The sequence below is a fragment of the Chelon labrosus genome (assembly GCF_963514085.1).
Source record: "Chelon labrosus genome assembly, chromosome: 11".
Classification (NCBI taxonomy): Eukaryota; Metazoa; Chordata; class Actinopteri; order Mugiliformes; family Mugilidae; genus Chelon; species Chelon labrosus.
Window position 1 is genome coordinate 1,640,093 of NC_140344.1, and position 26,031 is coordinate 1,666,123.

Below are 26,031 nucleotides of genomic sequence, written 5' to 3' on the forward strand. Positions count from 1 at the left end.
AGTCAAAAGAAGCTCTCAAAGGGAAAAAGTTCATCCTTAGGCTAAAATAACAAAACAAATCCATCTGAGAGAAAGGGGGCACATTAGGAAAGGAAAAATAAACAATCTTTGGTTGTGTGTAGGTTCCCGGACTGTGGAAGAAGCAATAATATGACATGTTAATAATGACATTTTCTTTATGATTGTGTGAGTTGGACCAATTGGGGCTGTGCAATAACCATAAATGAATGACCAAAATACATAAATATTAATAGGGACATGGCATTTTGGATGATAATTGAAGAACTAAGAATTTTCATACAACGGTTCTACGGCATATGAATAGGGATAAAATATTCAAATAGCTAGATCTGTGCTGCAAATTCTCTGCTGATTCATAACTGACAAAACCACATTATTATTTTTAGACGTTAACGCTGCTATTTCCCCTGTCATCGCAATAATCAGTAAGATACCAATTTACGAGGAGACCGTGAAGGCAGCATAAGGATCAAGCTGGAGAGTAAAACTCGCTGCAACCGAACAGAAACACCCAAGTCAACAACTCTACACAATAATGGGACTTTTGCGTTGCAATAACAGAGTGTAAAGGCGTATTTTTTGATCGAGTAGATGTTCGTGAACTACTTTTTGGTCGGAATTAGTCGAGTGTTGTTTGCGCGTCAGTTCTAACAGAGTTCTGCTTTCAGTCGGATGGAAGTGAGTGAGACAGGTCAGTTTTAAGACAGACAGGTCGGTTTAACAGCTCCCTCTGAGTATATTTAGTGTCTCTTCAGTTCAATGTCCACAGTAAACTACACTGAGGAGCTGGACTTCAGACTTATCTTTGAGGAAGACGGCAGACAGATAGCAGGTACGTGTCATTTTATCGACGTTAGTAATTTGTCAACTGCGTGAAGCTAAAATGAGCTAGCAAGAGTTACACAGGACGTCAAGGACCCAGTTTTCAAAATAAAATAGACTACGCGGAAGCGATAATAAATTACTTGAATGTTTCCCTTGAACACAAGGTGCCTGCACCTCTTGAAAAGAAGCATCAAATTCAGTTCAGTGGTTATTAAAATTGTAGTGAAAACTTTTAGTTCAGTAAATATCTGTGGCTGTGTGCCTTTTAACATTGCATTGACATATTGATGTTAGTATTACACAGTAAAATGTGATATTGACTAATGATGTCATAAGTTGCATAATCAGATCCTAGACGTCTAACAAAGCAACATTGCGAGCGTACATAATTTTACTTTGAAAATTCTAGCCGGACGTTCTTTTCGCTTATTGTGGCTGATGTGACACATACAGCTGTCTGCTGTTAAATTTAGGTGAATCATGAATGTAGCAGGTGAACAAGGATTAAATCTACAGAGAATCTTTACTCACTTGACTAGCATCATTTTAGTCAGGTGTAATTTTGATGGATTGATCATTAGGCATGCTTTTAGACAAGTAGCTTGCTCTGGGATTGTTGCTGATGTTGACTTTTAGCTCTCACTGAAAGGCATGTTTCAATCTTTTAACATCACATTCTAATAAGTAATATTGATCAGCTTTGTGGAGGCTTCTCAGTTTTGGCCATAACTCATGAATTCCTACTTTATGGCAACATTTAGCACAAATATCCACCGTCTTCCTCTCCCTGGATGACAACCAGAAGCGGGGCGTCAACTATTTTACACTGAGGGAATAATCAGTTTAACATGTTATCCACCAGTTGAATCTCTAAAGGAAACCATGTTGATTGGAGCTTGAAATCAACTTTTCAAAAAAAATAAAAAGTAGGAAAGAAAAAGATTAGAGGAAATAGTGATTTTCTTTGTCATATGTCATTGCAAACTGAATATTAATTTATCTGGTCCAACATAACGAGACGTTTGAAGACATCACTTCCAAGCTTTCTTCTGTTGTCTTCAATTTGCAGACCACTGATAGAAATGTGTGTTTATAAATGGAAGGCTGCATAGATAGACTGATAGAAAAGTGTTTTGGTTGCTTGAGTTTCGGCGCCTGTGCAGACAGACAGCATGCTGCCCTGCCTGTCTTTTGACAGGTTTTACTTCCTGGTTTTCTAACCGCTCTGTGGCACCCAGCTGGTTGCGGCATATATCACCTCCTCCCTCTCTTTCTGCTCTCAAGGGGGGTGACTGCTGCATTATACCATTTTTTTTTTCTTTTCAACACATTGAGGGTTATTTGTAAAGAAGCGTCGAGCTGAGCTGCTGGAGCAGATCACAGTTGTCGCTTTGATGCCTTTTTTGCATACAGCGTGCAAGGTGTGTGTTTGTGACAAAGAAGGGTATTAATAATAGTGTTGTGGTAAGGAGTGTGTGCAGCTGTGTGAATGAACTTACTGGACTGTTGTAGATAATCTGCCACCATAATTAGTTCAGTGCATGTACTAGTCATTGTAGTACAGCTGACAGTTGAAGATTTAGCAATTGGCAGACCAGTATGTCATCACTGTGAATGCACTGTATAGACATAGGCTTACAAATACAGTCACCACAGTCAGAAGTACGGTAAACAACAAGTAGCAGGCATACAGGAGAGCGTGTGGTATTTTTTATTTGGTAGGCTTGTTATTCGATTCAGCTGTTTTGAATCTAATCCATATCTGCTCATCACCACCACATCTTTTTGAATTCCTGAGTGTATTAGGTGGAGCTTTCATCATCTGACTGAGGTTTTAAATAACTGCAAGTCATAGATTCAGTTCATCTGTGGCCAGCCTTTACTGGCTAGAAATACTACAGTTTGTAGTGGTGGCTATTAAGTTAACAAATCAATTGTAAAAAGCTAGTCTAATTAATGTTTAGAACTTGGAACTCAAAAACTACTTACATTAAGACCCCAGTTATAAAACCAAAAAATAATGGTTGTCTCGATTCAAAATTGGGTCTTGGATTATCGAAACTCATCCTTATTGGCTGGTGAAAGTTTAATCCAATAATGATGTTTTGTTCTAAGTCAACTCAATTCAAGTCACTTTATTTATATAGCACATTTAAAAATAACAGAAGTTGACCCAAAGTGCTTTCTAGTCAGGGCAGAAAAAAACACAAGCCTCCATAGAAGTAAAACACAATAATACAGAAAAGCAGTAATGCACAGTATAATACAATGAAGCACCAAACCAAAGCCAAAATAATAAAAGTACAGTAAGAGAGTGGGTAAAATACAATAGGAGAACAATAAAAATCGGTTTAAAGTGGACCAGACAGAATTAGCCATAGAGAAAAGAGGCAGCACTTTAAATGAGATTAAAACAGTTGATGGTGGAGCAGGACTTAATGTAGGATGGAAGACTATTCCAGAGTTTACGAGAGTTTTCGATTTAAGGCGAGAATCAGGGACTGAGAGGAGCTGTTGCAAAACAGGAGTAATGTGGTTATGTGCATTTTGCACTAGTTACTAGTGCAAAATGCACATAACCACATCACTCCTGTTTTGGCCCAACTGGCTGCAACTAGTGACTAGTTGCAGCCGAGAAAGAGCGTAATGGTACAGTCCTGTATACAAGGAGTTGCTGTAGTCAAGCCGGGAGGTTAGAACTGCATGGATAAGTGTTTCCAGGTCCTTCCAAGATAAAAATGGCTTTGATTTGGCGATGATTCTGAGCTGATAAAAACTTGCTTTCACCACACAGTTGACTTGCCTGTTAAAATTCAGAGAGGAATCCAAGAAAACACCAAGATTTTTAACTTCTGAGTGCAGGTTTGCAGACATTGGCCCCAGTGAGATGTTTAAATTACTGACAGAGCTGGGAGGGCCAAGTATAATTATCTCAGTCTTATCATCATTTAACTGAAGGAAGTTTCTTGCCATCCAGCATTTGATGTAAATTAAGACAATCAAAGAGGTTTTAAAGTGAGCTGCCACAGTCTGGTTTAAATGGTAAGTAAAATTGTGTGTTGTACGTATAGCAGTAATATTGGGTGTTGTATTTGTTAAAGATAGAGCCAAGGGGAAGCATATATAAGGAAAAAAGAAGAGGCCCTAAAATTGACCCTTGAGGGATACCACATTTGAGCAGGGGGTGAAGAGCTGCTGCCTATTTTTACAGAGAAGGTTCTGTCTCTCAGATAGGATGTAAACCACTTTAGCACTGATCCATGCAGACCAACATCGACCTCTAAGCACTTTAAAAGGATGTCATGGTCAACCTTGTCGAAGGCTGCACTGATGTCGAGCAGTACTAGAATGATGCAGGAACCAGACTCAACAGCTAGGAGGATGTCGTTGTGTACTTTCAGCAGAGCGGATTCAGTGCTATATAGTGATCTAAAACCCAACTGGACAGTATCAAAAATGTTGAAGGTGGTCAGATGTGAAGAAATTTGGGAGAGGACAACTTTTTCCAGAATCTTTGAAATGAAAGGTAACTTGGAAATGGGTAGTTATTGTAGTAGTCATTGGAGTCTAGGCTTAGTAGCGGTTGTACAGTTCCATGTTTAAAACTGGCAGGGACAATACCATTAGTTAAACAGCTATTAATTATGGCCAGGATCAGGGGGCAGATTGTGATGAAAACGTCCCTGAAGAGGTGAGGTGGAATGATATCTGAGGGAAAATAAGTGGGCTTCATGTGAGAAACAACCACAGACAGCTGTGAAGGTGAGACACGGTGATACTACTGGAGACAGCTAGCTGGAAGAAGTGGCTCTGAAGAATCAGAATCTGGGGGTGAGATGTTAGATTTAATACTGTCAATTTTGTTAATGAATAAATTCAGAAACTTCTCACAGGTATCAGTAGTGGGAATAGGGGTGGCAGTAACAGCAGTGGCAGGATTAATAACTGAATTAATTGTGCTGAATAATAGGCACAATTAGGGCACTTTTATTAATTAATTCAGCATAATATTGTGCCTTAGCTGCCTTAACATAGCTCTGATAGAGTTGTAAACAGTCTTTAAAAATCCCATGTGTGACCTGAAGATTGTCCTCCTTCCATCTGCGCTCAGGCCTCCTACAGTCACGTCTAAGAGCACGGGTGGAGTCATTCAGCCAGGGGGTAACAGCAATATTGGCCTTGTGTCTCTTTAGTTTTAAGGGAGCTGCACAGTCTGGAGTATCGGAACAGGAGGAAATGAAGAGGGAGACTAGTTCCTCAGTATCAGTACAGGAAGGAAGGGCATCAGAGATACAAGGAAAATGAGTGTGCATGAATGCATTGAAGTGTGTGGCTGTGGCCGAGTTTACGGAACGGACAAAGGAGTATGGCCGGGAGGGGGTCGGAGAGGGACAGGATAATGCGGTTTCAAATACAATCAATAAATGGTCAGAGACACCAGTATCAACAACTTCAAGGTTGGAGACAAAGAAATACGATGATAACACCAGATCTAATGTGTGACCGTTCTGATGTGTTGGACATGACACTGATTGAATGAGATTAAAGGAGTCCACAAGGCATTAGAATTCATTGACCATCGGTCTGGAGGGGCAACAGACATGAATGTTGAAATCACCTATTATTAACAGTCTATCAGAATGACAGGGCATAAAAGAAAGAAAATCTGAAAACTCTTGGATGGAAGTATTGTTGATTTTAGGTGGTCTGTACACCAATGCACATAGGACAGGGTTGGTGACATTAATGTTAAACAGTTGCACCTCGAAAGTGGAGTAGCCATTGATTGGCACAGATCTGCGTTTAAAAAAGCTTTTGAAAATGGTGGCAATGTAATTGATGCAATTGATATAAAATTTATATCAATGTAATTTTTTACAAAATTATCTAGTCCCTGATCGAAAAGATTGGGGTAAAAAAGTGAAGAAAGTTTTTATCTTTCTTTACTGCTGCTTGTGTATCATTTGATGTAGTTCAGTTCTTGTTGCAAATGTCTTAACAGTTATTTAAATGTTGATTAACCCCCTTTTGTAGAACAATACATTTGGTCCGCGAAATGTATAAAACTTTTAATTCAAATGTTAATGTTGTAATTATTACAACTGCATCCATTTTTAAATATTGCTAGAGATGGTTGTTCCAAGCAATACGTAAAACCACTGTGAAGTAGTTATTTATCACGTCAAGAGAGAGTGTAGGAGGACGGTGGGCTCACAACTTTTTATTTGCTTGTTGTGCCCTGGTGATAAATATAACTGTCAAATTCAGTACTCTGCTGGTGAACTGCTACCACATAATAAAAAAGGTATTTGCAATGCAAATGATCATCCATTTACATCCATTTACATACATGTTGGTTTACAGGTCCAGATCTTGATGTGAGCACACCTCCTTCCTCTATGCAGGCTCTGGCTGAGCATCCTATCAGCCAGGAGCTGCAGAGTCACCTGTCATGTGTTCCCACCACAGACGACTACCACCATGTTGGCTACCAATCTCAGGGTCAACATTACGGTGCCCAGGGGAACCCCAGAGCCTTTGATTGCCCCAGCATCCAGATCACATCTATTGCTCCTAACAGCCATGTGGAACCCATTAGTAGCCAAGAGGTTTTGGCAGTGGGTGGGGCAGAGGGGGGTTTCTCTGAGGTCTCCTGGTCCAGAGACCAGCTTTATCTGTCTCTGGATCCCTGTTACCGTGACCCGGCACTATGCCCAAGCCCTTGCAGCAGTCTGTCCTCGAGAAGCTGGATGTCCGACATCTCCTCCTGCGAGTCCTTCTCACATGTCTACGATGACGTAGAGGGGGAGCTGCTCGATGCTGCCCGCCTTGCCCTGGGGTCCCCTCTTGGGTCACCTCTGGGGTCCCCAGGCTGTGGTGGTGGGGCCTTCGGGGTGGAGCTGTGGCAGCAGAAGTACCAGCATCCTTCGGCCTTCAGCCCAGCACTGTCACCGCATCAGTCACCCCGTCAGTCGCCCCGCCAGTCGCCCTGTCACTCCCCCCGCACCAGCGTCACAGAGGAAAACTGGTTGAACCGCCGGCCCACTTCCAGGTAAAACAGTATCTCTCTCATGATGAGTATTATTAAGGTGATGTTTTTGTAAGGGAAGTCCATGCATCCTTGTGTGATACAGAGAATAAAGATAAATACCAAATTTGTAGTTATTTAGTAAGTAAGTACTTAAGTGCTTAAATTGTGTTTAACTAAAGTTAATAATGTGCCAGAGTTTAGAACAGACAACTAATAAAATTTTATACTTTTGGCTCAAATGTTAAATATGAATCTTGAATTGATGTGGATATCCACACTGGAAAACTGATCCTGCTTGTTCTGACCTCCTTTCTCAGGCCATCATCTAGACCAACGTCCCCTTGTGGGAAGAGACGATACTCCAGTGCTGACCCTCGTGCTCGCTCACCCTCACCTCACCACTCACCCAGCCCCACTCCGGGGGCCTCTCCACGGGGCAGTGTGACAGATGACACATGGGTGGGAAGCCCTGCTGGTGCCCTTGGACCCCTCCTGATGTCTGGATACCAGGAGCTAGATGTCCCCTCCAAGACCAGGAGGACATCTGGGAGCCAACTAGGTCTCATTGCCAGTCAAGGAGATTCTGGTCTGGATTCCTTCCAGGATTCTCCTGGAGATGAGGGACGAGAACAGGATGGCCTGGCTGAACTCTTCCTACAAGTGCCCTCCCACTTCAGCTGGAACAAACCCAAACCTGGAAACCCTCCTTTGTTCAGGTTATTATTATCATTATTATCAGTAATCAGATCAATTTACTAAAAGTTCTCAAACATTTTTTCTGAAAGGTGTAGTTTGACATTTTGGAAGATATGTTCATTTTGGAAGATATGTTAATTATGGCTTTTTGTGGGCCATGGCTGCTAACTTTGTAGAAGGTGTTGGCTGATGTTTGTATTCAGCAAGTGATTCAATGTGGAATTGTGACGAATGGCAATCTGGATTGATGTCAAATTTGGAACAAAATGCATTTGGCCAAATCAGAATTGAAAAGACCAGATTCCATGTGATTTGTAATGTTCAAACACAACAGACTGGTCACAAGTACAGTCGTATGAAAAAGTTTGGGCACCCCTCTAAGATTTCATGATAATTTGCTCTAACTGTATAAAAGAAGATCACAGCAACAAGATTTGATTTCCTACTGAGATGTAGACATTTGAGTGTTTTCCAGACCAAAATTCTCAGAGTAGCATTACATAGTTTTATTTTGATAAATTAAAATGTAAAAAAAGGTACGTGCAAAAGTTTGGGCACCCTTTTAATCACATTGATTTCAAGACCTGTAGGGATTTATAGCTGACACGTTGCAGCACAAAATTGCTTTGACTAGCTTGTGAGACCTTCAATTACAAAGACAGGTGGAACCAATCATGAAAAAGGCTATTTAACAGAGGCAATTGCTGGCTGTGCTTGTCCTAGGTTCTTTTTTAGAGTGTGGCAACATGGGGGCATCAAAACAATCCTCCACTGACCAAAAAACTAAGATAATTCATTATCATGAATTAGGAGAAGGGTACAAGAAATTATCAAGAAGGTTTGGACTGTCTGTCTCCACAGTCAGAAATGTGGTGCAGAAATGGAAGGCCACAAGAACAGTCCTTGTGAAGGAAAGATGTGGTTGGCCAAAAAAAATACTGGAAAGGCACAGGCGAAGGATGGTTAGAATGGTCACAGACAAGCCACAGACCACCTCCAGAGAACTACAAGAACATCTGGCAACTGATGGTGTAGTTGTTCATCGTTCCACAATCCAGCGTACTTTGCACCAGGGAAGCTCTTTGGAAGGCTGATGCGCGAAAAGCCTTTCCTGAGTGTTCGTCACAAGAAGAGTCGCATGAGGTATGCAAAAGCACATCTGGTCAAGCCAGAAGCATTTTGGGACTAAGATAGAGTAATTTGGTCAGAACATGAGGAGGTATGCATGGCGAAAAAAACACACTGAATCCCATGAGAAGAACTTATTGCCTACTGTGAAATTTGGTGGAGGGTCCATCATGTTATGGGGCTGTGTGGCTAGCACAGGGACTGGAAACCTTGTTAAAGTTGAGGGCCACATGAATTCCTCTCAGTATCAGCAGATTCTTGACAAGAATGTTCAAGAATCTGTCACAAAGTTGAAGCTACGCCGGGGTTGGATTTTCCAGCAGGACAATGATCCTAAGCACTGTTCAAAATCCACCAAGGAATTCATGCAGAAGCACAAGTACAATCTTCTGGAATGTCCATCCCAGTCCCCAGACCTTAACATCATTGAAAATGTATGGATTGATTTGAAGCAGGCTGTTTACGCACGGAAGCCAAGAAACCTGACTGAACTGGAGGCGTTTTGTATGGAGGAATGGGGCAAACTACCACCTGCCAGACTTCAGGGACTTGTCTGTGGCTATAGGAGGCGTCTACAGGCTGTTCTTGCAGCAAAAGGAGGCTCTACTAAATATTAATGGAATTATTTCTTTGGGGTACCCAAATTTATGCACATGCCTATTTTTGTTTAAATACACATAAAAATGTTTCTGTTGGACCAATGAAAATGATTTCACTACTGAGATGTTTCTCTTTCCATAAGGTATAACATATGTTAAAATAAAGTTGCTGCTTCAAAAGCTCAGCAAGTGACAAACTGATGCAATGATTTTCCTAAGGGGTGCCCAAACTTTTTCATACGACTGTATCATCTTACCCCACATGAGATTTTCAGAGGTCCATGCCTGTGTGTCTGTGCTGTTTTGATGAAATGTAAAGGACCAACAGCATAATATGCTCCTCAGTGTCTTTGCAGTTTAAGAAATAATTTAAGTTTGATTTGTTTCACGCAGTATATGATAATTATGCATGTGTTGTCTCTGCCTTCAGGACCTCATCGCCCCCTCCCCTGGACTGGCCTCTGCCCAGCCACTATGAGCAGTGTGCGCTGAAGCTGGAGGTCCAGCCCAAGTCCTACCACAGGGCGCATTATGAGACAGAGGGTAGTCGAGGAGCCATCAAGGCAGCTACTGGAGGACATCCTGTCATCAAGGTAATTCCTTGCTTGTTACCATGCAAGGTTTTCTTTAAGTTAAGTTCTTAATTAGAACTTGATTCAGATGTTTAGAGTTTTGATGTCAGGTCTCTCTTAGGCAAGAGACTTTTAATATCAATACAACATTCAAAACATGCTTTTTTTGAATGTTGTTCAGTTTTTTTATGATTAAATTTAATGACAGCATTATACACAGCTTCTGTACCAAAACACTTCATACCTGCTGGCCCTGCAAATAACGTTATGACTTCATCAAGCAAATGTTTCATGTTTCTAGCTTCTCAAGTATGACAATTAGCTTTTTCTGTTTGCAGGATATGACTAAACATATGACTATAACTGCATGTCTTTAGGCTTTACACTCACCGTGGTTTCTGATAAATAATGATGGCCAATTTGGATATACGGAATTTACTGCCAGGTATTTTGTAGATCAGTGCTGCATTCATCTCATATGGAATCAGATATTTATGAATTACAGAATTTGCATCATTACACAACTCAGGGCTCAATGTGAAGGCTTGTTTTTTGTTGCAAGTGAAGAATTTACTTGCACAAACAGAAAAGTTGGTGGTAATTTTGGAACTGATGGGTTGAATAACAGTAGTGGCAATTTCCTTCAGGCTCTGCAGCCAGTTATTGAAAAGCTGGAGATGAAGCTGGTATGATACCGTGCTGGATATCACTACTAATCAATCTAATTTGATTAGAATTTGATTCTGATTCACGCTTTACAGAACTCAAAGGTTGGCACCCTCAGAGCAAGCACCAAGGTTAAGTTGTAAAGCTTACTTTTAGGGATGGAGAGTGGGACACACAGCTAATAACATGCTAAACAGTAGTAGTACACAGCGTATGAGTAGGGAAAATAAATTAGAGTTTTGAAGCGCAGTGCATCACCAGCAGCCTAGACCTATAGCAGCATAACTAGGGACCGCCCTAACTATAAGCCTTATCAAAAAGGAAAGTCTTAAGCCTAAACCCTAAAATTAGAGAGGGTGAATGCCTCCCGAGTCCAAACTGGGAGCTGGTTCCACAGTTTGGAAACAAATGGTTTTGGAGATTTGTGGTATTTCCCAAATATTTCACCTCTAGTTGGCACCTCTTACATATGACGTTGCTTTTGTGCAGAGCTTTTGTGCAGCTGTTCTCTGTCATTAAACTTTTTAAATACAAAATGCTGCCACACATCAGCTTTCAGGCCTGATGGAAGGTGTGGCTTCTGTCATGTTTTGGATCTCCCTCACATATGGACTAATCTCGGTCTCATGAGACTAGTCATGCAAAACTAGTCTCATAAGACTGCAGTGAGATTTCGAATGAGAGGAGGCGGGATATGGCATACATTGTAAAAATAGATATGGGGAGTTTATGTATTAATATCGGAAATGAAGATTGATTTGAAACAAATTCAATTTTATTTAAACCCAGCCCTAGTTTGGTATGATAATGGATGTTTGCTGGGGGCATAGCCAGATGTTATGTTATAGGAATATGAGCATCATTTACACATTAACACACTATGAATGCTTTCAGTTGTTTGTCTGAATTATGCCTTTTTCAAACAATATGAAATAATAGGTTGTACGTTTTCCCCAGACAACTGACTTTTGTACCCAGACAAGTGAAAGATAGATTTACTCATTCAAAGAACAAGTGCCTTTCACGTTTTTAAAAATGCACATAATGATTGAAGCTGTGAGGATCCACTGAAGATAAAACCACAGGGCTAGTTTGTGTTAGAGCTTTGCTGATGCTGTGGGTGATCAGCCCGGTGGATCCTCTGAATCGGACAACAGTGCCAGGCTGAGGCAAGTAAAGCGCCCTCAAGTCCTCGCATGTAACAGACACCAGCAGGGCTATTCTGGGTGTCACATTCTCAGGCTGCTGCTGAAGCCAGATGAGCTTCCTGCTGCAAGATGTGTTAAAGCTCAACATGTTTACTGTTAAGTAAAGGACAGCAGTGTGCTGCTGGGTTTCACAGAAAACAACAATTTGACCCATTCCTCTCATTCAGTTAAAAGTCATTCAGAACTTATTGTTCTTTTTTTAATTTATTATTATGAGTTCAGTTCTGTGTTTGCAGGGGGGGGAATAAATGTAGGCATAGAGTAAGCAAGCACTGGCTTAGAAGCACTGTGTGTCTCACTTGTTGAGTCCATGCAGAAACAAACATATACATTTAAATTCTTCATGTGTTTATATGTTCTGGTACTGGCTCCAAACTGATTATGTTGGAGACTGATCCCAATCTTTGCATGTACCTTTCTGCAAGACAATAAATAAGTGCATTTTCCAAATGTCAGACAGTTCCCATAAACAATAATTTCAGAATCAGTCAGAATAAGTAACTGTTTATCTCATGTGCTAAATATCCATCTACAGTTGGACGGATACAGTGAGCAGCCAGTCAGCCTGCTGTTGTTCATTGGGACTGCGGACGACCGATATCTTCGTCCTCACTCCTTCTACCAAGTCCACCGAGTGACGGGGAAGACGGTTACCACCATCTGCCAGGAGAAACTAATGGGTGGCACCAAAGTGCTGGAGATCCCTCTGCTTTCAGAAAACAACATGTCTGCCAGGTACCACATATGTACTAATGATCTTATTTTCTTTCCTCTCTCATTCACTTCTGTATGCTATACTGTATAGAAGCACATAGACATACTTCCATGTCTATTAAATCCCAAACATATCAAGGCTCAGATATTATTATAGGTAGCTGTCTTTAGCATAAGTAGTAGAATGTATAGTAAGTAGTAGCGTATTGCTGCTACAGACCTTAGATTACAGGAGTGGTACAAAATCAAGGGCTGTCAGGCCCTGCTTTCCTAACATTCCATTTCTGGAGCGATAAATGCCAGCTTCATTTAACAAAACTCTATTTACATATTTCTGGCCAAAGCGAAACTACTCCATTATCTTGTTCATCTTCCCTTTCCCCACATTTCAAATTTGGCATGCATGTTAATACTGACCTCTACATTTAACAGGAATGTGAATTGCATTTCCTCAATTTCAGAATATCTTGAGCCAGTAGAGCACAAGATGCAAACAATAGAGAGGCTCACTCATTGTTTTTCTTCAACTCCACAGCCTTGGGATTCTTTAGTAGATAATATAATAATGAATTATGATAAACGTGATGTGTTTGGATTTCCTTTTTTCAAAGCATTGACTGTGCTGGCATCTTGAAGCTGCGTAATGCTGACATTGAGCTGAAGAAAGGCGAGACAGATATCGGGCGGAAGAACACAAGGGTGCGAGTTGTGTTCAGGGTTGCTATCCCTCAGGCAGATGGCCGAATGCTGTGGCTGCAGACGGCTTCTATTCCTGTGGAGTGTTGTGAGTGAATTCCATTTCACCTATTCACCTACTGTGATACCAAGAATACATTTCATTCCGTCTCTAAAAATGTATCTTCCTAATTTGAAGCCAGAATATATTAACTAAACACAGGATGTTAGATGTTGCTTGATGCCTTTACACAGATCATAATCTGTGTAAGGGATTTTTTTCTTAAAGCTGAGTTTCCTCTTTCTGTCAGGACATGTGCTGTAGTGTGTTATGTATAATGGAGAAACCACAAATATATTTAGATTTTAATTTGAAATGTTTTTCAGCCCAGCGCTCAGGCCAGGAGGTTCCTCACTTGGAGAGCTTCAGTCCAGACAGCTGCTCTGTGGAAGGAGGAGAGGAGTTGCTCATCACTGGATCCAACATCTCTACTCAGTCCAGGGTTGTTTTCATGGAGAAAGGGCCAGGTAAGATCAGTTTATGTGTTCATCAAATTCATTTGTTTGCTTTATGACATAAGTGACACATTTTTACATGTTTTGTCCCCTCAGATGGGCGATCGCTGTGGGAAATGGATGCTAAAGTTTTGGCAGAAAAAAGCAGTGGCGTAAGTACAAACTTTATCATACAAATACCGGGAAAAAGGACTTTTAGGGATCTGGGAGTTGGAGTCTTGATACATGCAGCATAAGTAAAAATTGGAAAAATGGAAAATTAGAATGAAAGCAATAATGTTAATACTGTATTTTTAGGGCTACAGTTCTTATTTCAGTGCCAAAGTTTCAATTCCAAATTGTGCATTTTGCAACATGTCGTCTCCTCACCTCATTTCTTGCCTCTCTCCACTGCCATCTATCAAATAAACCCCTTTCCCTAAAAACACTTTTGAATACTTGTATATGTCTTCAGTGTTCAGTGATGAAAGAATACAGTTTTAGATCTAATGGTCTCCTTTGAGGTTTCCCTTGAACCCTGAAAGTTGGATCTCACAAAGTTCACTTAAGTTTTTGGAGCTCTTGAACTTAAAATGGCAATGAAGCCACTTAAAGTGGCAAAGAAGATTCCCTTTAGAGGAAGTGCAAAGAGGAAGTTAACAAGAGCTTGCTGCTGAAACCACAGAGTCTGTGTGTGAATCAGAGTGTGTGTGTGTCTGAGGGAGAAGAGGGAGACAAAGTGAGAGTCATTATTCCATGCCCACTGAATATAGGAAATGGAATCATATGAAAAATGCATTCCTTTTATTTTTTATCAGCAGATATCTTGTTCTGCTTTTGTAATGTGCAAAATATTTCAGTTCCACAAAATACACAAGTTGCTTTTTATGTTGTAATCAAATTCCGTCCGTCTTCCTGTAAAGTGTTGAAAGTATTTTGCTGATGCATTTTACACTAAGAGGCTATATGTGGCTGAATATAGTGTTTCTGTTGTGCTCAGGCTCCCTCCACCAACCTGTTCAGTGTATCATAGTTTCCTAGTACTCATCTATCTTTCTCTACTCTCTTGTCACAACAACACAGATAGCCACCCTGTCCGTCTGGTTCACTCAGTGTTTTCTCCCTGTTAAAAGGGAGTTTTTCCTCCCTGCTATCACTAATTGTTCCTCAAGGGAGAGTGTTGGTCTTCTCTATATTGCAAGGTCTAGTGAGACAGGTCTTTGCCTTGCATGTGAAGTCCTCTATGGTGAACTGTTATGATTTGGTGGCATTTAAGTAAAATAAAATGTAAATACCAGATATACTCTCATTGGTTTCATGCAACAAAAGTCACAATCCATTTTGATACACTGATGTGGCATTCAATCTCCTGTTGGTTTCGTTAAGCACAGATTTATGGGAAAATATGGCTTACCTGGTGTCAGACTTTTGGAACTTGGTGGTTCCTTTAGATTTACAGCGTGGTCAATTGGTTACATACAGTACATTACCAGACACAATATATTTATATATGTTTTTACTTGATACATTCAACACAAATATCAGGAACTTCAAGGCACATGTGCTATATAGACTAGATGTCACCATCTTCTCCCATGTCTCACATGCGTTTTTGTTTCTGTCTCTCAGTCTAGCATTGTGGTGGAGGTTCCTCCTTACAATAAAAAGACATCCTGCCCGGTCCAAGTCCAGTTCTACGTCTCAAACGGGAAGAGAAGAAAAAGTCTAACGCAGAGCTTCACCTACCTGCCTGGAGTTAGACATTACCTTCCTACTGCTACTGGAGTCAAACAGGAGCACTGGGAGCGAGACCACATCTCCCACATTCCACCTGGCTTCTGTCCTCCCTCATGCCAAGGACCCTCCCATGACCGAGTGCTTGGCTCAGATGTGGCGTATTATGATTCTTGTGTGCCCCCAGTACATTGTGGTCCTCTTCCACAGAGCACCACACGTCTCCACCATCCTCCCTCCTCTGTCCCTCTTCAGACCACCTTAATGTTCTCTCAGGCATCTTCCCTCCCTATCCACTCCTCTTCTATGCCTTCTGAGACCTCCTCAGTTCTTAATCAAATCTTGAATCCTCTTCAAACCTCTATAATGTCTCTTCAGACCTTTACCATCCATCCTCAAACCTCTGTCCCACCACAGCTCCCCACAAATCCTCCCCAGGTTTCTTCACTTCCTCCCCAGACCTTCACAATCCCTCCTCCGACCTCCTCCGGTGGACCACGGAGGGAACAATCTCCATCTCTGAGTTCCAGGGGTACCTTCGAAACCCCCACTGACTCCCAGAAGGACTCTGTGCTTTCCAGTCCAGGTGAAGCACTCAGCATCAAGCAGGAGCCAGAAGACCGGCCAAATCTGGGATCCTTGGGTCTTCAAGAGATCACACTGGATGATGGTAGGTCTTTACTTTAAAGGAAAATGTGCCACTTTTTAGTCCAATTTAGTCAACCGAAGCAAGTTATGATGACAGGGAAGTTTTTTGTTTTTTGAGTGGTCCTGCTCGCACAGCCGTTACTGCCTTCATGTACCAGGATGCATTCCGTGTGGGCAACTTGTGTAGGTGCACATTTCAAACTTGGTTTGCCTGTGTCCAAAAAGTAAAAGTTCTTGAAAAGCAAAACCAAATACATCGATCAGGCATAACTTTGACCACTATTGTGTAGGTCTCCCTTGTGTCTCCAAAATAGTTCTGGCAACGGAATGTTGTGGGTGCCTTTGGGTCCTATTGATTGTTCCAGTGCATCACACAGATTTCTGAGTTGTTCTCTAGACCGTTTTTGTGTGTGTGTCTGTGTCAGGCTGCATCCTGCTGGGGATGGCTGCTGTCATCAAGGAGTGTCATTGCTATGGGGTGAATTGTCACAAGAAGGTGAACGTTACTCACTTCTCCTGTCAGCGGTTTTAATGTTGTAGTTGATCGGTCTATAGCGTTTCATGCCCTCATATCCTGCTGGTTTTGGTTGTACTTTCCAATTTATCTTTGTGGTTTTATGTGGGACAGTATGTGGTCAGTGATTCAGATCTGGATATTGGAATTCCAAAATCCAAATCTACTGGTTTTCTGTCTTCTGTGTGTTTCTCTGTCCAACTCTGGGGTCGAGGTGTGTGTACACACTCACTGCTCTGTGATCATTTATATGTGTGATGACCTGTGTATGTTTGTGTTTGAAGGCTGTTTCTCTTTGATTTGGTTTAATAATAGCTGTGTCTATAGCTGGTTGCTGGTCTGAATGATGCAGATGAGGGTTAAATTAGTTGCTGTGTCTCAGTTGACTGGTACCAGCTGTCGTCAGAACCTCTGACCCTCTGGCTGGCAGCCACCCTCCCACCCAATGTCTTTTGGCTTTGACTTTGACCCCCAGCACCCTGATCTGTACCTTTAGGAGAAACGATAGCTCGTGACTACATCTGATTTAACAACTTAACCTGCTAAAGTTTCTACCCATTACGTATTAATTTAAAAGGAAACAAAAATATATAGAGATTCAATCAGTGGTCCCACTCCTTCAGCTTGTGAGCCTCTGGACCAAAGTTATGTTTTTGTGCCCATTTATGGTTTAGGACTAGTTCAACTTTAGAATTTATTCCTGATTCTAAATTCTGAACAGTAGATTACAAGCAAAAAAACAGTCTTTGGAGTGAAGTACGTAATCCTCATTTTGTGTAACAGAATATCATCTTTCTTCTGTCTTTCTGTCTTGCTAGTCATTTTAGACATTGAACATGGAAATACAAAAAGAAGGGAAGGCAGACACGGTCACTCTAGGTCCTGAAAAGGCATTACAAATGTGAAGTTGGGAAGCTTGGGAGTGAAAGGTGCAGCTACAAACTTTTAACACCCATGGCACTTTAAGTATACTTTAATGCTAATACTGTTGTACATAAAATTTTCTTAATTTTGAGTGCATGGTTTTCACCTGTAACTGAGTATTTTAATATTGCTACTTTTACTTAAGGGAAGGATGGGAGTACTGTTGCCACCTTTAATTGTTGAGCTGTTTATGTGTGTGGATCTCTCAAGAGCTTCAGGTTTCACAGCAGAGCTATGAATAGACTTATTGGGGCAGGGATGGAGCCATTTGCTGCCCTGCAAATAAACCCAGAGCAACTTTTACCACTACTGCTGAAAAACAAAAAACATACTGAGAACCCATTGTGCATCGTGTAATATGTGTAACTATACTACTGGTTTACACTATGATGTTGTTAAAGTAAATATTGGCAGTATGTGGGTTTATTAATTTGAACAAAATGTATATTTGTAATTATTTACCATGCAGGATTTGTGCCTGCTATACACCCATGTTCTTCTACCAATGCAGCAGTTTCGACACCAGCAGGAACCAGGTTTCTGTACGTGGATGAAAGATTTAGTGAGATCAGTGTGGGATTTGGCGCGATCTCAGATCATCGCCAAAAAAATTTAATAATTTACACGTCATTAATTAGTCTTGTTTGGTAAACCATAATGCAGAAAAACCCGGGAGAAAGAACTGTGTATTGGGATATATACTGTGTGTCATTATCCCTATAAAAAATCCTGTTCATATTTTTCTGGACACTTACATGTGCAAAAAAATTAACATTTTCTTTAAATAGCATTAACATCAGACTAATGCACCAGCTCTGACCCAGATAAATGCCATATCAGATGGTTAATCTTGGATGTTCATATTATGCAGTAAAGTGTTTCAATAGTTACGTTTATTTCAGTTGTGCATTTAAACACTACAGTGAAAGATTGCTCACTCACTTAACAGTCTGTATTTTTCCAATCCTCCATTTAGCCTGGAATAGTTAAAATAGCCAGTAAAAAAATAAACATTTGGTCACACTACCAAAGCTAGAAAGCATTCTTTTAGTCTGACCGAATCTTTCATCAGGAGGCACATAAATACTTTTCTTGAAATACAAAAGCTGGCATCCCCATCCCAGCTATTTTGTTCTGTATTATACTGCAGTATTTTCCTCTGCAGGTAATTTAGAGATTTTTGGCTTCTGGCAAGGCTCTTCTCCCCCGGTTGCTCAGTTTGGCCAGACAGTCAACTCTAGGAAGGGTTCTGGTTGTCCCAAACGCCTTCCATTTAAGGATTATGGAGGCCACTCTTAGGAACCTTAAGTGCAGCAGAAATTCTTTTGTAACCATGTCCAGATCTGTGCCATGCTACAACTCTGTCTCTGAGCTCTTCAGGCAGTTCCTTCGACCTCATGATTCTCATTTGCTCTGATGCACACTGTGAGCTGTAAGGTCTTATATAGACAGGTGTGTGCCTTTCCTAATCAACTAATCAATTTAATTAAACACAGCCTGACTCCAATGAAGGTGTAGAACCATCTCAAGGATGATCAGAAGAAATGGACAGCACCTGACTTAAATATATAGTGTCACAGCAAAAGGGTCTGGATACTTGTGGCCATGTGGTATTTCAGTTTTGCAAAAAAAGTCTACATTTCCTGTTTTTCTGTCAAAATGGGGTGCTGTGTGTACACTGATGAGGAAAAAATTAACTTAAATGATTTTAGCAAATGGCTGAAAATTTTAAGGGGGTCTGAATACTTTCAGTACCCACTCTAAAATATACGTTTAAATGTTTTCTTGGAAAAGAAACTCACTAGCTTTTCTGGAGTTATGAACACCATGCCACAGGCCCTGAGGAAGACTGTGGGTTATGTTGGGTAGCTCTAAAGAAATTTCTCGCAATTTATTAACAAAAAAACGTTTTGACTCATGCTTCCAACTTTAGTACCTAAACAGAAAACCAAGCATGTTTAAGATTACTGACAGTGTGATTTCTGTTTCTTTCTTTGTTGTTGCAGTGAATGAGATTATCGACAGAGACATCAGCAGTGTGGGCAGCAGCGACCAGCCTGACCAGTACCACCTATACGACTGGGAGCACAAGTCCAGTGACACTGCCTTGCCGTTTTGTGGATCCCCCCAGTAGTTCCACTGCTTCCCCAGGAGATGACTGTAGTACTGTTCGCAACACAATCACCAGATGGTTAGGTCTGCACAAAGTGCTACAATTTGACCTTCAAGTGCCTGAAAATCAATCAGCTGCCTCTGTGAGCATGTTTCATCAGGGTACCAAGTCAGATTACTGTTTCCCCGTCTGTCTCAGGAATTTTAGAGTGAAACTGACTCGTATCTCACGAATAAACCAAAGGTTTTTTTAACTTTTCATGACCGAATTGGAGGAACTGTAGAACGTGACAAAAGGGCTGTAATTGGACTTGCACACAATCATAACAATCAGTATAATGCCATTGCAGTGGCTAAAGTTCCTCAAAAATAAGGAAATTCTGTCATTATTTATTGGCCAGTAAGTTAAAAGATCTATTTTTGATACTCTGGATCTGATTCAGTAAAAACTGAAAAAACTTCAGATGATCATTTACATTTTTATAGCTTTGTTTTACTCCGTACAGTTTACATTTCTGTCGCTAAATTAATGCTGTTCAACCTGAATTGTTGTGGTGTGAAGCTTAAAACACTGGGTTTTTGAACTGTGTTGTAAGGTTGAAGTAAAAAGAAAGGAGGATATTTGTTGTTCTGTGTCTGGATGAGTTCTTTAATGGCTGATGGATAAGAATCAGATTTGGATTTCTATTTGGAATCAGGAGTAAAGATGTGAACTCAAACATCTCTACTAGTCCCCCGTCTTTTATGGAGAAATACACCAAAGGAAATTTAAAGGAAGGTTAAACAAAAGGAGCTGTGTTAAATCACACAGAGAACACATATGCAGCACTGATCTGAATGATGTCTGTCTTAGGCAGCAATATATCACTCTTCTATATAAAGGCAAAACTTTTCCTTAGTTTTGAACAAAGCAACAAAGGCTTTTTCTGGGTATGCCAAAACTCTCTGACCATGTATAACAGACTTCCGATGCCACAACAGTATATGGTATACAGTCCAATATTGTAACATAACACGACATGCCTTTCACAGTGATGTCTTTGCTGTACACAGTGAGGATCAGACTAATCGCAAATATTCAATCATTTAAAAAACTGCTGGTCTGGGTCTGTTTGAACAAAGCAGAATTCCTTTACAGTTGAGTCTGATCTAGACTTCCAGCAGCTGTTTGTGCAGGTGTAAACCAGCACGGTCCCGAACTCCAGCTCCACCTTCACACCGCAATCCTTCCTCTGAAGCTGGCTGACTAGAGCGGGCATCAGCTGCAGCTCAAAAGTCCTGGATCCTCCGCAGGAGCTGCACGCTGAAACCAGCTGAGCCATGTTGGACGGTGGCTCTGAGATGAATAGCGGTCTCCCGCCGTGGCAGTAGCGCAGGATCTGCTGTGGACACAATGAAATTTTCTTCATGAACCTAGAGAAAACTGCATCTCCATGTTTGGCTCTGGTCTTCTCGTACTTCTCGTCCCCTCCACCATCGCTCCCCTCCAGCTCTCCTACTGCCACTCCCTCTCTCCTCTCATACTCTCTCAGCAGCTGCTGTGCATGGTCCAGGTCATCCTCCTCTCCAAGCAGATCTGCCTCCTCTACCACGCTGATGAAGTACGGACGGAAGAGAGGAATGTCTTGTGATCCTATCAGACTGAGGTCCTGAAGGCGGCTGCTGACATCCATCTCATCAACTGAGGGAAAAAACCCACATCACAATCACTATCTATACCTGTCTACATCATACATTGTGACTTCATTTCTATTTGGACTGATCTTAACATCAGTATCATGATATAAGAATAGTTTAAACATAATTCTGAATAAGGTCTTATACTACAGTTTAATAAAAATACTCCCATTGTCAGGGCTATAATGGGGATTTTCTGTTGTGGAGATAACTAAAAAGTGTTGTTGCTAGTGCTGGCAAGTATAGCAGATATGATAAAATACTGAATACAGTTCAGATAGTTTGGCAGGTATTGCCTTTGTGGGGTCTCCTTTGTCATTGTAGACATATGGAGAAAACCTGATCTACCTGAAACCTGGACTATACACAAATAAAGACTGTGAGAGTTAGACTTAGACTTAGATAAACTTTATTCATCCACAAGGGAAATTGGTTAAATGCATATGTTCAAAAACATCTGAAATGAAGAAACTTGTGAGTTGTCTAGCTGTACCAATTTACCAATTTTTGTGCTGCTGATTAACTGGAAATGTGTTACACTGGAAGCAGCTTCTATTACTTTTCTCTAACCAATTCAAATTACGCATTAGGCAATATTAAAAAAAATGTAATAAGAAAATTATAAGCTTGATAAAGGAAGTACCTAGGCTAGGGGTACCTCATGAACTGAACATGCTATTTGAAAATGCTGTCATAGTTGAGTGATCCAATTAAACAAAACAAAAGCTTTGTTATAAGGAAACGAACAAAAAACTTTAATCAACCTTAATAATAAAAATAACCTTAATCTTCATTCTGGAAGTTGATCGTGAGGATAATCCCTACAACAGTAATACATTTCACAGCCCTACCTTCTGCCTCAGGAGCTGCCGCCTCCTCCTGAACCTGGATTTCCTTCTTTACATCTCCTCCCCATCCAACGTCCCCTTCTACCCCGTCTACCCCCCAGTCATCAGCGGTGTCACACCAGTCCGTGACCAATACAGGAGCATCCTGAGCCGAAATGTGCCGGGTGGGTGTTGCCTGCGCTGCCGCCACCTCCGTCTCCAGGCGCTGGGAGCGGAGCACGGTCCAGCACTCTGACCTGCCGCTGCACTCTGCAGCCGGGCACGCAAACAGGTGAAGGGTTCTGTGGTAAGGGGACGCCTCCAGGGGGCAGTACACCTGGACCACATGGGCTAACAGAGCGCTGCAGCGACCACAGCGGGGAGTCAGCGGGGAGATGCCCGGCAACCAGTCCGGCTGACCTCCAATTTTGTTCGTCAGGTACGAGGACTGGTATCTTTTGGTGTCGAGCTCCCCATCACACAAACCGATGAGAGTCGACTCCTGAGCAGCTGAGGCCATCTGTCACGTTGAACACACCGACCGGAAATGGAATTCTGTTTGAGGTCCGTCACGAAAACATTACCACCGGCCTTACTGAAGTTAAAGTTATTACGCACTTATAAATACCTCTTGAACAAGCAGCACAACTGCTTAATTACAAAATCAAATTATTAATCAAATTAAAGAAAAATATGACTAAAACAATGAACAGCCTACACTGCACATTTAGAAACGATATAGAAAAGTTTCCGGCCGGACCAAAACACCTTACGGAACAAAATACCTTTCGCACTTTATCCCTGGACACATGCTTCGTCCATAATTTTAGTTTGTCAGCGGAGTGAAGTTCAGTGTGCCAAAAAAGTATTACTCGTATGAAGTGGGGGGGTAAAAAATGATTCCTGATAACTAATGAACTCCAATTGTCGAGGGAATCACTGACTGTGAGTAGGTCGGAACACATTTATTTTGAAAATGTTAAGCGGAAGTCATACGTCGCAAATTCCGGTTTGAGATCTTACAAATTAAAAGCAACGGAAGAACTGACTACGAATAAATCAAACAACATTAATTTTATTTTTAAACCAATCTATACATTATAACGATTATGTGATGGTGCGTTTATCAGTTCATTGTAACAGATGGAAATGAACCATGCGTAATATTTCAAATTCTGCAGTGAAATGGAATTGACAACCTGATGCACCAGCCACACTCACAAGGGTGTCTGCAGTTGTATCAGCAGATACTTATTTGTCTGGCAGCTTCATGATCACAGACATTGAATACTTGAATAGTTTGCACAGGCAAAGCAGGCCGTTTATATACACACACACACACAACACACACACACATATATATATATATATATATATATATATATTATGATATTACGATGGCTAAAGTGTTGCAATGATGTTTGCAATGATATGTTGAGTTCAGTTCAGGTGGCAGTACAACAAGTAACATAACACAAACATGTCTCCTTAGGCTACAAATTAAAAACTACAGCTACATCCTGACAATACCAACGTTAGTAATGAGGTTGACTTTACAATGAATACACAATCCACAGTCATCAACAGGTGGATGATATTCACTGCTGCCAATCATCTGATTCAGTGCATTGTATACAATTAATTTTAGGTGCAGCAAATTCCTATAAACCATCTAATCTCGAAATTGTGCATTGTTCCTCCCAAAAGGCCCAAAGGGTGCAGGGGGAACAAAAGAAAGCCCTAGAGACAAAAAGCAAGAGTAACTAAATTCAGTAACAATAATATTCTGTTTGTTTATATAGTGAAACATTCCACATAGCTACACAAGTATCACCTAAAGCTATAATCCAAGCTGAAGTATGCTGCATAAAATTCAATACCCTCCCACCGCATGAAAAGTAAACTCAGCACAGCAGCCATCACACAAGCCACATGAAGACACCAAATGTCTTCCTCCCCCGGCCTTTATGCCCTCTATCTCTAATGAAAACAGGTGCACCCTATAACTTGCTGCTTAATAGGGGAGTGTCAAGCATGCCTTGTCAGGTCAGTCAGAACCCCACTGAGTCTTAGAGTCCGTGTTTAAAGAAAACATTTCAATCAGTGGAGATTCTGTTTTTCCTGTTCAGATTTTCCTGAACGTCGGCAGAGGTTACAGTGTGGAGAGATACCAGACAGAACGGTGGGTCAAACATGTCTCTGAGGCCGACTAACTCAACTCACTCACTGTGGTTACCATACATGAACCATTAACCAATCCAAAATATTTTTCTTTCTTTAAAATATAACAGACAGAGATCATATCCCAGATGTGTGAAATTAAAACAAAAAAATTATGTTCGATACACCAATCAGTCATAACATTATGACCACCTTTCTAATATTGTGTAGGTTTCCCTTGTGCCTCCAAAACAGTTGTGACTCATCAGAGAATGGACATGGGCCTTCTGAGGGTCTCTGGGCCTGTTCATTAATTTGTTCAGTTTTACTTTTTGGTTCGACCCATTTTTCATGAAGCTATTTAAGCCTCTCGTACAACTCTTTGGGTGTTTCATCCGGCCCCACATGGAGGGAGCGAAATCTCTGATGGTGAGTTTCTTTGTTAATGTCATACTTTTGGAGAATAGCAGACTTAACATGACCATATTTCATTGATTTATCAACATCCATATACACATAGGCACTTCTAGCTTTCCCTGTTAACAGTGGAATCAAGTGAAAAGCCCAATCTGATTTTGGCCATCTGCAGGTCTGTTCAAAATGGATAAGAAAATGCTTAATATCATCATCATCGTCATGACTCAGCTTTGGTTGTTTAAAATAGCAAGGCTGAGCATAAGAGAGATCACTGAACAAGATACTCAAGACACTCAGGAAACTCTACAAGTCCAGTTTCCTTTTTAAACGCCTTTTTTTGGATAAATGAGGTCAAAATGAGGTTAACTAGCAATAAGGAAACTAAGGCTTCAACTTAACCAAACTGACAAATAAGACACACAGGAGTTATATACACTTAGTGTTATATACACTTTGACTAGTCCAAAACAGACACAATTAACATAAAACATCTAACATACTTATTAGATACTTACTTAATTATCTTTGAACACAATAACAAATCCCCTTTAAAGGAAATATTGTTTCAGTCCAGTCCCCCTTCTTCCATCTTTTGAATGGTTTTCTCCACTTCCTCTGGACTGTCCTTCTCAGCCTTTTGCCAGAGGAGCTCAATCAAAGAAAATGGTAAGTATTAATATAACTTAAAGACCATGAACAGAATGCCAAATTGTGTCCACCCAAATCGACAAACTGTAAATTAAATAAAGCAGAGATGGGCTGATGAAGCCTTTTGAAGCTTTTGGGGCTTCTTCTTGACTGTACCGAGAAAGAAAAGATTGGAAGCTTCAAAGCCTCAAAGACAGACACTACCAGTGACATCTAGCGGTCATTTGCAATTATAGCAGCCACAAACTTCCAAATGACTCACACACTACTGTATGTGGATTGCAGTTCCACCAGGCCCGGAGTGGCTAATCGGGAGGACCGGGACAATTCCCGGTGGGCCGGTCTGCCTTTCGGGCCGCAAGGGCCGGTGTTCAATTATTATTTTTATTTATTTATTTATTTTGGGCCGGTGTTCAGTCATGGCACTGAGTGGGTATCACGTGTATGCTGCTCTTTTCGTTTTCTTTTTTTGCAGACGCAGCCTGACGTAACACGTCCGTGCACACCGCACACTGTCAGTGGTGATTGGAGCCTGGCTCCAGCCCCAGAAGTGCAAGGGTGTTTGTAAAATGGAAAATAAAAAGAGCAAGAGTGGCGCAGAAAAAGCGAGAAATAAAAAGAGAAAAGCACTGGAGACAGATGCAGCCAAATGTGCAAAAATCGGCAGCTTTTTCAATAAAACGTGCTCGCGGTCTGAAACGACCAATGAAGATGATGAAACGGGAAAGACAAGATGTTGA

General features: G+C 41.1%; 2 protein-coding genes across 2 annotated transcripts; one reads left to right on the plus strand and one right to left on the minus strand.

Annotated features, from left to right (window-relative positions):
* The first annotated feature begins 465 nt into the window (after positions 1 to 465).
* LOC311495147 (nuclear factor of activated T-cells, cytoplasmic 3-like) lies at positions 466 to 20,634 on the plus strand. The gene is made up of 10 exons (XM_084554492.1): positions 466 to 853; positions 6,211 to 6,898; positions 7,195 to 7,593; positions 9,731 to 9,893; positions 12,282 to 12,481; positions 13,072 to 13,244; positions 13,523 to 13,663; positions 13,748 to 13,803; positions 15,260 to 16,034; positions 19,457 to 20,634. Exons 1-10 carry the CDS (start codon positions 781 to 783, stop codon positions 19,582 to 19,584), a joined length of 2,796 nt encoding a protein of 931 aa, XP_084410618.1. The 5' UTR covers positions 466 to 780; the 3' UTR covers positions 19,585 to 20,634.
* A 6-nt stretch (positions 20,635 to 20,640) lies between these two features.
* Positions 20,641 to 22,586, minus strand: pdcd2l (programmed cell death 2-like; the record flags this gene model as incomplete). Its single annotated transcript, XM_084554495.1, has 2 exons — positions 20,641 to 21,243; positions 22,091 to 22,586. The coding sequence occupies 2 exons, from the start codon at positions 22,584 to 22,586 to the stop codon at positions 20,645 to 20,647; spliced, it is 1,095 nt and encodes a 364-aa protein (XP_084410621.1). The 3' UTR covers positions 20,641 to 20,644.
* Between the last annotated feature and the right edge of the window lie 3,445 nt (positions 22,587 to 26,031).